The sequence below is a fragment of the Folsomia candida genome, unplaced genomic scaffold (assembly GCF_002217175.1).
Source record: "Folsomia candida strain VU population unplaced genomic scaffold, ASM221717v1 Fcan01_Sc001, whole genome shotgun sequence".
Classification (NCBI taxonomy): Eukaryota; Metazoa; Arthropoda; class Collembola; order Entomobryomorpha; family Isotomidae; genus Folsomia; species Folsomia candida.
In genome coordinates, this window is record NW_019091193.1 from 7,108,208 (window position 1) to 7,119,742 (window position 11,535).

An 11,535-nucleotide genomic window follows, 5' to 3' on the forward strand; every position below is an offset into this window, starting at 1 on the left:
TAGTCCTCGCTCGAGAAATAAATAAAAGATAACCAAGCTTATCACTTCTTTCAGAAACTTCTACACGAAAAATCTTATATCCATGATTGATTTATATACTTTTGAGAATCTAGTAATGCATGCAGTGTAGGTAATTTCCTCTCTACCATCGTAACTATTTACTTAAATGTATTTTACTGTAATGTATTATAAATTCACATGGTATATCCATTATGAACATAAAATTCTGTGAAGCTGTTTGTCATCTTACATCATTTCACAGTTTGAGCTGCACAATTGAACCAGATCCATTTATTTTCAATTCCTGAGGATGAGTGCTTGCATATCTATATTCACATGAAAACCATTCCAGTTTGTAATGTACATATGTACCTATTCAACACATTGTATTGATTCACAAGAAATAGATGTTATCCTAGATGCAGCTTAGGATTATTTCATGTATTTAGTTCAATGCTTATACACATACCTTATGAAATTAAATTATCGTACAAAATTGTAAGCGGGACTGGAGCATCAGATCATTATTAATGCATTATTTAATAACAAACTACTGCGGTAATTATTTTTCACGTTGCATGAAATGATACTCCTCAAAAATTTCCTTTATGTAATTTAGGATATTTCCTCTTGAGTACATTTCATCGTTGAGCAAATCAATATCTTGCACTTGGTCTATTGATAAAGAGTATTTTATGATTTTCATTTCATTTACATAATTTGACTTCGTATTATTTAAAATCTATTAAAATATCTAGTTTGCAATACCTTGCCTTAACTAAAGCTATTAAATAGATTTTTGCATCCAGAGTCTTTAGCTTCTTATTAATCTCATGCGCATGTGTTAGTAATTATTGGCAATAAATCTAAATTACATTGATCTGATAAAAATACAAACTGGTTAACTAAATGAAGATTTTCCATCCCATTCATTCCATGCCTATGTGTGCATCCATATCACTGTAAGTTAATAGGCGGAGTGATCCACTTGTTTTTTGCACAAGCCAGGTGAGGATAATGGTGATTGTGTGCAGTCACCTTGTCCGTCGCCAGAAATGAATAGCCAATTTATCAACTGGATGAATATTGGTAAATCCTGAAACTCATTCTTAAAAGCTCCATGAGCTCCTATTGAATTAAATCATAGGCTTTACACAAAGTCTATGATCAGTCTATGGTCAGTCTAAGTCACAAGTAACTGACTAGCCTGAATTATTTAGTAACAATATAAACCACTAATTAGAGCGACAAACAAGTACAAGACAATTTTCTCCAACTCCGCCTGGATCGAAAAAAAAGTAAACGTCCGCATTGTCTACTTTAATAGCTCCCCCAAGCAGACAATGACAAATATAAGAGCATTTATCATCTTTTAACGATCACTTAATAAATAAATCGAAGCGTACTCTTACTCACGATGCAACCCTAGACTCATGTACATAAGTACATACATCGCAACAAATATGCAGTTGTGGTAATAAATTCGCTGGACGAATTTTGTACATATGCAATTTATTGTGCTTTTTAACAATCATACGCATTTAACTGTGCCCCAGAAGATGTGTTACCTGTTAGTTACGTACATACATATGTCTCCGTATTGAATGGATTTAATGATCGCAAACTAAACTAAACAAGTATGTATATAGTACTCGTCGAATAGTGCTTATCCATCCTCAATTAACATCTTCATCAATTCGTCCATCCATTTTTCTCATCTCTTCCTATACTTCTTTCTTGTTATATCTCTCATCTCATTCTTCTGTATGTACATATTTGTACACGTTGAATATGACAACAAAAAAGATGGGAAGTTGCACTCACTCTCATTTCGATCCAATTGTGGACGCATGATGGAAGTTGGTTGGCTGACGGCTCCATAATTGATAAATTATTATTCATCGGCATTGACATTGGCATTGCGACTCGCAATTTGCGAGTGTGTGGGACAACTGAAAAAAATATGGAGAGACACCAACCTACGTTTCATAACGGTTCCGCAGTTCATACGCTCTCATCAATTTCCTAGATCAGACTTGCTCGACTTGTCGAAACCAATTGTTTATCTGTTGTCAAATGTCATGTTGGGATAATTAGCAGATAGTTGGTTGCATGAGGATGGTGACCAATAATTAATGAGCGTGCAACAATGGGATCATATTTTTTATGGGGTAAATTCTGTGACGCTGTTATTCTGTTGCTATTATTTTTTACTCCAATTCTCACACCCATCATCATTCCTCACTACTTTGACATAGCCTTTTATGACTCCAGCAGTCCAGTGACACGACTTGAAGGGATGAACACACTACTCCAGTTAATAAAGTTACGCTCCATGTACAACATTTATTTAGCGTGATTTCTTGATGCTTCTAAATACACTCATTTTTTGCGCGATGATGGCTTTCGTAGGGTGGAATAATTTAAGAGCTTGGCTGCACTATAAATGCGACAACTTGGGCGTTTTCCGGGATCAGTTGAGATCTTGAGTTTGTTTGTGGAGGAGAAATTAAGACAAATTAAATTGAGTCAGTTTTTTAGCTGAAGTCAATTCGGATCACATTAAAGATGGCACGATTCGTAAGTTTAAAACTTAAAACACTTTCAAAACGATAGCATATGTAACCTCTAAATTATATTTTTAGGTTGCTGCTCTTTTGGCCCTCGTGGTCGCCGTGTCGGCACAAGACGCCTCTTACCAACAAGGCCTCTCCCTCCACAACCAGCAAATTCAGGAACATCTTCGCAAAGAGGCTGAACAACAGAGACAAACTAACCAATTTGGGGGCTCTTTCCCTCAGCAACAGGCTTACCAACCGAGACAGAACAATTACGAGGACGATGGACAATACCGACCAGAACTGTACTCCAACTCGATCAACAACAATAACAACAACTACAACACATACAGACCAAATCCAGAACAGGATTACCAAGCCGGCCTTAAAGCTCATCAAGAGGCGATTCAAGCCCACTTGAGAAAAGAGGCTCAATATCAGCCACAAACGCTTCACGGAGGTGACCCAGCTTATCAACAAGGTCTTCAAGTCCATCAGAGACAGCTCCAGGTATGTAGCTCGTATTCATGTACAAATGAGTGATGCAAAATTAAGCTCTATAATTAATTGTGTAGGACCACTTGGCCAAGGAACAAGCTCACGGTGGACCAGCATACTCTGCCCCTCAACAGACTTATCAACCAGCTTATCAACAGCCTCAAGCTCATCAAGCGGGATCTTTGACTTATCACAACCCTTCACCCAACACTAACTCTGATTACGAATATGGAATTCAACTTCACAACCAACAATTAGCCCAGCACAAGAGAAACGAGCAAGAACAGCAGAGCCAGGTCAGCCAGGCCTCCCAGTTCCACGCCTCCCACCCACAACAAAGGGCTTACTACCAGCCACAAGCCAATTCTTACCAGGCCCAGCAAACTAACTCTTACCCACTCAACAGACCAAGTTCTGGAAAAGTGTCGCTGGCTAATTTGGGATTTTAGACAAAGGAGGCGAAAAGCTGCTGGAGATTAAAAATATTTTTTGTACTGTTAATCTATTGTTCTTGGGGGAGTCGTCTTTAACTGAATAAAAAACATAAACTTTAAGTAATTGCACTTTTTGTGTGATCCTATTCAATTGATGACTAATAATGCGATTTGGATGATCTACTGAAAATTCCTATTCTTATCGCCATTTTTACGAATATTAACAAAGGCAGAACTCAAGGTGAGGGATGAGTCTCGGTGAGTCTTAATACTTGACGTGCATTGTCTTTAGGATGATTTAGCTAAACACGGAATGAACATTTATATGAAATATGAAAGACATGTATTAAAGTCCCCCATAATTCTACAGTTACCACAACCTCTAAATATATCTTGGTTTCTTGATACATAAATGTAAAATCCTCCGGCTACGTAAAATAAATTGATTACTAGTTGCTATGTAAAAACAATAACTCTCGGGGTGACGCGTATTACATTTCGGTGACTTATTTCGAGTGCTAAATTCCGATAAAACATTAACTTTCGTGTATCTCACATCATAAGTGGGGCTGCCGATCGCACATACGGCCTTACGCCTCCAACCTGTGTGGTGACCTTCCGGAACATTCATCCCAGTCCGTCCCGACTGCACTCACCTCTGACCTACCAAGCGCCCACCGGAAGACCAACGCCCACAGTTTTATTTGGGTTTTAATGGGTTTTATTGGGTTTTAATTGAGTTTTACTTAAAAACTACATTCTAAAAGTTAAATACATCTCCTATACGTTAGAAGACGTTATCTCAATTCATTCTAAAGCAGTTTATTTCATTACTATTCTAATATATGAAAATTCGGAACAATTCAATAATTGACTCCATCCTTTAGCATCACAGATTTCAAGTGTTATAAAACAAAATAATTTCCGAATAGATACAAATTCCTAATTATTTTTGTTAAGTTATTACTTAAAACTAATAAAACCCTATAAAACCCATTTAAACCCAATAAAACCCATTAAAACCCATTAAAACCCAAATAAAACCCAATTAACATGGTAAAACCCATTAAAACCCATGGGTTTTATAATTTTTGATTAAAACCCTGGGTTTTTCCGAACCCTGCTAAGAATTACCTGGCATGTAATGACAATGTATGTCTAGCATTAGATTGAAAGCATTAAAAGACACACGCTTCGACCTGATGCATATACCCATATTTATAAAAACATATTAAACTTAATTGGTGGCTAATTTTTATTTATTCATTTATGTGACATGGAGGATTCATAAAATTCTGGCTTGTCAATAAGTATGTACATAAGTGCTACAGACATAGAAGAGAAATTACTAGTTATCGTTTTTCAATTTTATTAAATTAAGGTAGACGAGGACTATTCTTAATGATAGCAGTAGATGTTTGTAATACAAACATCTACTGCTATCCGGTTAATACAAACTTTGTATTAACCGGATACATTCTATCATTCAGTTCGTCATTATATGGGGGTCAAACAAATGGCACATCAATACGTACATATTACTATTTTAGCTTAAGTTCGATTCCACAGGGACTTTAAATATTGAGAAACTGAAAATGGTATCTACAATGCAAAATGGAGTACACGATGTAAATTTTAAGTATTTATGTAAATATGTATATATGTAGGTTGTATCTATTTGTAAGTCACAAAAGTGGGGTAAAATGGTCAGATAAATTATTAAAATTTAAAACTTCAAATTTTACAGATTAGTTGGGTTAACAAAGATTACTTATTCATGCTTACATTTAATCCAGACATAAACTCAGAGAATTTAAACAATATCTAATTCAGACGTGCACATACAGCAATGTGGCAATCGTATAATCGATGCAAACCTTCCACAGCGTCAGTGCAGTTGACCTTTTCAAGGTGAAAAACCTAAAATCGAAGAGCCCCACATCTACAGACAAAGGTCTCAGTACTTTCGTCTTCAGTATTAAAATTCTTGACTTATCCGCACGAAGCTTTAAATATTTCCAATGCAGCATTCTTCTCGTCATTTCAAACGCTTGTATCGCACAAGGAATACTTGCTCGTGCAATTAAAAAGACGACAATTTGAGCAAAAGGAAAGTACAAGTATAGCGCAGGCGTCACATAATCGTAAAGTTTGAACGTTCCAAAATTCGTAAATATTCCGAAAACTAATAACGACAAAAGATTAATTGTGGTAGTAATTTCTAGCAATTGTGTCATTCGGCTGCAGCAAAGGTAGCATTGAGTGTATAATGATATAAACATTTTCGGATTCCACAGTCTCTCCGTAAGTCTGCAAAATTCGAGGGCAAAACTACAAAGCGATATCAGAAAGAAATATGACAGCCAGTACACTCGGATTAATTCTCTGGTCCATGTGAAGTATAAGACGTACTTTATGACATATCGAGCAAAGGGATATCTGCAATTCGTATCCGGATAAAATATGACTGAACATATATGAAGGATTGGATCTATGCCAACTCGGATGGTAATTGGCGGAATGAAAACGAATGAGATCTTTGCTATGTAGATTGACCATTGAAGAACGACCGTGATAAAGGTGTATTTCCACGAATTGGATGGGTTTACTAAACATAAATTAGTTAAAATATACATTTTTCTTCATTTTTAGCGATTTATATAAATTGGTAAGTACTTACTCCTCTTCAATCTTTATTCTAGCGTGTAACAGTTTGTCATCGTGCGAGGAAGTAGTTCCCTGTAGAGGAAAAATATGACGTGCAAAATGATCGAAAGAAATCCAAGAATGACGAGGCCGCATATCACGACTATCTTCCACAAAGGGATTTGAGCAAAGGCCGGATAACCTCGCCATCGTCCAATTGCCACACCAGCTCCAGAAAAAGTCGTGCAGAGATTCATCAACGTGACTGCGAAGAAACATTTGAGGTGATTTAATGGTTTGACGGAAATGAGTTCCCCTTCATGCGTGAAGATCAAGGGGTAGTTGAAGCTCAGGAAGGCCTTTTGGTAGTAGAAGAAGTATGCGATGATGGCTTTGTGAAATTGGTGGCGAAACATGACGAAGCTGTGGAAGGAAAATAAGGAATACTTTGAAAGTCTTTGCAATGAAGGGATATCTGGAAAATGAAATGTATAGGTTACATAGTCGAAGTAGGAAAATTAAATGGTTGTAAAATTGTATGTCTTATTAACGTAAATAAGTATGTGTATAAGTAATGCACATATGTATGTACTTATGTACATATTTGGTTCAAGCCTAAATTTAATTACGGTCTAGACTAGTTTTTCCGGGTCAAAGTTATATCGTCGATCATGTAGGATTATTTAGGATACTTAAATACATACATGTTGTACATAAATCGGATATGAATTTGTGTAATGCATGCAGACAATTATTTCGGGTTTTCGCTTGGCATATTATTTAGTAACCTGGTATTAAATACATGAGCATATGTATTTATGTAAAATGTAGTTAATAAATACCTAGTCCAATTAAAATTGCTGGGGATTTTTTTGATATCTCAAATTTGAACAGACAAATTCGTTTTTATTGCACTCATCTTCAATACAATCAAGAAAATGTTATACATTAGCAAATCACAAATGTTCCCCTGACTTATGAAAGTAAAACGTATGAAATTCGCTAATTAATAGGTACTAATCTTAAATCAAGAAGCTACAGACAGAGCAGTGTTGATCTAGCCCGAATCAGGGTCAGAGTCCACTTCTAAATTTTTGTCAAATGATCCAACTACCAGCTACTATTTTATTATTTTGTATATAAAAACATGAAAGATCCTACCTTATTAAGATATGTATTATTCATATGTATTAAGCCATATTCATAATTTCAATGTTAAATTTGATACCCAGTTGGTTTATTTACTTGGTTTGCTAAGAACCTTACTGAGAAGTCTAAAAATGGAAATAGGGTCCTGGAATATCCTGTTGAATACCGTTCAAGTGTCTTGTGCCAACTAAACTCATGTATTATTCTCCCTTAATATGCTTGCTGTAAGTACAAGTGGTACATTTGCATAACCCAAGAGTAAAAAAGCGTAAGTCATACGAAACACTGATTGAAACGACAATTGTCAACTTATTCAACTGCAAGTCTTCACTTGAACCACATCACGTTTCTTTCTGGAACCTTTCAGTCTTTTTTAGTCCTTTATAAGTTACTCCGTTTCGAAACCATGAATTCTCAAATATTCCAAATTGCTACAATCCTGCTTCAATTTTGGACACAGGCTTCGCTATCAGATCCAAATATTATTAAAATCTTGGGACAGAACGGAAGCTGGTGGGCGGAGGAGGGCACCGAGTATGACATTTCTAATTGCAATTCTTCCCTTACCCACACACGAGATGGAAATATTACCAAACTTACTATGAACGGAAAGTGTGCCAACTTTTATGCGGCGGAGAACTGTTCGGGATGGTTTATTCGTCTCGTCACGAACCAACTGGGTGGCCTGATCTTCAAGCCGGAAACGTTCCGCTGGCCTGGTGGCGAAATTTCAAAGTCTCAAATGCAGGCTGCATCTGTGGGGCCGTGTTTCGACAAGTGCGATGCTCGTAATTGGTTGGGCGACAAGAAAGGCTTGGTTAAAGTCACATTGTATGAGGGGACGAGACATCAAGGTATTTAATTTGGTGTGAAGTTTTTACGACCAAAATTTTTACCTCGTTGTTGATCTTAATAATTTTAGGAACCAACACGACAATAATTATTGACGGGGATGGTTGTTTCCTGATTCCACGCGAGCTCGTGGGTTTCGAATCCATCAAAATATCCGGGGATGAAAATTGCTGCATTGAGCTTCACAGCTCGGCAAATTGTGGCACAGACTCCACTCAATTTCGACCCGGATATCCGGAATTGAGTCACTTGTGGGTGTGGGGTTTGGGCGGAGAACGAACATTTGCGTCCAGTGCTAAAGCGATATCTCGATGCGGAGTTTATTGCAATAAATCGGTTTCAGATGTTAATCGCATTGGTGAATATGGCTTCTTGGGTGACAACATCATCACCGTGTATGATCAGCCAGGATATTATGGTATGTGGACAAATTTTGTAAACGTTATTTATTTAGTTAAGAAATATTTATTTTTGAAGTTTGCAAAATAATTTTACGAAAAATTAGAACGCTTAATTAGCAAGTATTTATGGTTTCACAGGTCATGTTACGTACCTCAATCTTAGTTCTGGCTGTGTCACCCTAAACGCAACGGATGAACATTACTCGATCCAAACGTACGGAAAATGCGTCGTCCTCTACGAGGAGCCTAATTGCACAGAAAGGAAAGGGTCTTACACCCTTCAAACTAGTGGACAAGGTGAGGAGTACTACATTGAGAAACTGCTGACTGGGACGGCCCCACTGGTTCTTAAATCGGTCAAGTTGTGTGATCAGAATCTTCAAGCAATCAAGAAGGGGGAGCACGTTGGCGAAACTGTGAAAGATTCTTCATCATCCATCCCAACGTGGGGGATAATCTTGTTCTGTGTGTCGCTATTTATTAACTTTATTGGGGGTGTATCATACGGAGTCAAGTGGTATAAAACAAATAAGCGAAGTGGGGATGACATTCAAGTTCTGTATAAATCGGGATCCTAATTTTTAAGAAATTCAAATGTTAGTAAATAAGTTGTTGTCGAATAATATGATACGTCATAAAATATTTATTTGTTATGTTGATATTTCGAAATATTTTATAATATGTATTTTTAATATGGAATGAATCAATGAATTGAGTGAAAAAGACCATTTTTTAGAAATTTAAATAAACTAAACTAATTAGGAAACATTTTTATTGTACATAACGTACTCAATAAACTATGAAATAAGTAGAGTAGATGCTGATATTTCTATTTTTCCTCTTTCTGACTAATTCTTAAAACCTGTAATGAAACATAGTGGTCTTTTTAATAAGTTTTAGATATGAAGTGACATTTTCAGACATGTAAAAAATCCCATTATCAATTCTCCTGAGCTACTGAAGATGAGTTAGTGATTCAGGTCGATCAGTAGATTTCAGTGATGATGATAATCTACCAGTTGACCCATTCTCTCCTGGTTGAGCAAGTATTAACATTCTCACGTGCAATATTTACTGTATACGTATGCACATACAAATACCTTATGCTTGATACTGTGTTACTCCGTATGCCATTACGCCCGACAGAAAACATGACTTTAACAAAGGTGATTTGTGAAACATGACTCATTACTTTACTTTTCCAGCAAGCAGAATACTTCGCTCACAATCATTACCATATCCCAATCACGTTGTGAAGGTTATGTAACTCGTCTGAGTCTCAAAGTCCTTGAGATTGTCATCGTTTTTGCACGACGGTGTAATTGAGTACGTCTGTATGCCTGTAAGCGTGGTCCAGTCAGCTGCCATTCTTCATAAAGCCGGCACTTGGTTAACAACTCTGTGAAAGAACATCCCGAAAAAATGAGTGAGCCCATCGTTTCCGTTGTGAAGGGGAGCCTGCCTTGCGTAAATGGCCTTGGAGAAGGCCCCCACTGGGACGCTGGAAGAGAGGAACTTTTCTACGTGGACATTATGAAACACGCTGTCTTCCGTTACATCCCCAAAACTGAAGAATGCTACAAAGTAGAAATTGGCAAGCATTTACATAACTTTAAAATTATGATCGATTTCTTGGGGGTAATTTATGATGTGTTTATGAATGCATATTTTGTGTGCGAGTAGATTCTGACCACGTCTCACTCGTGGTTCCTGTCGCCAATGAAAAGAATCAATATGTCATCGCGGTGGATAAGACGATCCAAGTGATGGAGTGGGACGGCAAGTCCAAGGTTCCAGAAAAGGTGAAACTGCTCTACACTGGCGAAGAGGGCATGCCAACGAATAAAATGAATGATGGCAAGTGTGACGCAAAAGGGAGATTATGGGCTGGTAAAGATAACAATTTTGTTACTTTAAAACAAATTGCGAAGATAATTGCATAAATGAATTGCCATAATTTTAGGATCCATGGTGGAAGTTGACCCGACAAAGGGTCTCGAGCATGCTAGAAAGGGAGCCCTGCACAGTTTTGACGACGGGGTTGCAAAAAGGCATGTGGATGGAATCGATATTTCCAACGGATTGGCGTGGACTGCCGATAATTCTGTAATGTATTACATCGATTCCTATTCCGGGGTGATGGATGCGTTTGATTTTGATTTGGAAAAGGGGGCATTGAGTAAGTAACTAAATGTGTAGTAGATTTTCATGTGATTTTCATTTGAAACGCGTATCATTTAGGTAACCGTCGCACTGCTTTTGACTTTAAGACGTCTGGAGCTACTGGATTGGCAGATGGGATGACGATTGATGCAAATGGAAATTTGTGGGTTGCCTTTTTTGGTGGGAATGGGGTAAGTATTAATTTAATGTATGGTTAACATTGAGTTAAGATTATGCTGTTTTTGTGAAAAGGTTATGCAGATTGATCCCCGAGTGGGTAAGAAAATCGGTTTCGTGAAAACTCCGGCAAGCAGAGCTACCTCGGTTGCCTTTGGTGGACCCCATTTGGACACCTTGTACATCACGACGGGTAGCTGCTTTCTTCCTACGGATAATGCAGAAGATTTTGGACCAGCAGATGGCCAACTGTATCAAGCTGTTAATGTGGGGGCGAAGGGCTTGGGTTCCGGGGTTAGCTATGCTGGGAAAATTTAAGCTAAATTTGTAGAGAAATGATAACGTCAATAAAATAATGATAAATTTGTGTTACAAATTTCCAAAATTCTGTTCTGAGTAAGAATGCAGCAATTTTTCTATAAATTAAGTATGTGATACAAATTATGTAAGTCTCCATATTGCCATCTCAATCTCTAATTTATGAGAAAGGGTTTTTATATGTATTTAGTCATTGGCTTCGAATGATTTCCAAATTGTTAAGTAGATACTTTTGAATTGTGGTATGATTTCAAGCCGTGCTCCAAATAAAAACTGCTTGTGGAGCGTGTCTTATCATGCACTTCACAAATATCTCGCTACATACAGTAATGATCCTAG

General features: G+C 37.2%; 3 protein-coding genes across 3 annotated transcripts; all 3 read left to right on the top strand.

The window, feature by feature from the left end:
* Positions 1–2,444: 2,444 nt before the first annotated feature.
* On the top strand, positions 2,445–3,619 carry LOC110858136 (sex-determining region Y protein). Its single transcript, XM_022106814.2, has 3 exons — positions 2,445–2,580; positions 2,646–3,068; positions 3,134–3,619. The coding sequence occupies exons 1-3, from the start codon at positions 2,569–2,571 to the stop codon at positions 3,503–3,505; spliced, it is 807 nt and encodes a 268-aa protein (XP_021962506.1). The 5' UTR covers positions 2,445–2,568; the 3' UTR covers positions 3,506–3,619.
* A 3,961-nt stretch (positions 3,620–7,580) lies between these two features.
* Positions 7,581–9,354, top strand: LOC110859167. The gene is made up of 3 exons (XM_022108045.2): positions 7,581–8,139; positions 8,208–8,555; positions 8,677–9,354. The coding sequence occupies exons 1-3, from the start codon at positions 7,692–7,694 to the stop codon at positions 9,114–9,116; spliced, it is 1,236 nt and encodes a 411-aa protein (XP_021963737.1). The 5' UTR covers positions 7,581–7,691; the 3' UTR covers positions 9,117–9,354.
* Positions 9,355–9,851: 497 nt separating this feature from the next.
* Positions 9,852–11,264, top strand: LOC110857519 (regucalcin). The gene is made up of 5 exons (XM_022106110.2): positions 9,852–10,132; positions 10,222–10,428; positions 10,502–10,717; positions 10,780–10,892; positions 10,954–11,264. Exons 1-5 carry the CDS (start codon positions 9,961–9,963, stop codon positions 11,194–11,196), a joined length of 951 nt encoding a protein of 316 aa, XP_021961802.1. The 5' UTR covers positions 9,852–9,960; the 3' UTR covers positions 11,197–11,264.
* The last annotated feature ends 271 nt before the right edge of the window (positions 11,265–11,535 follow it).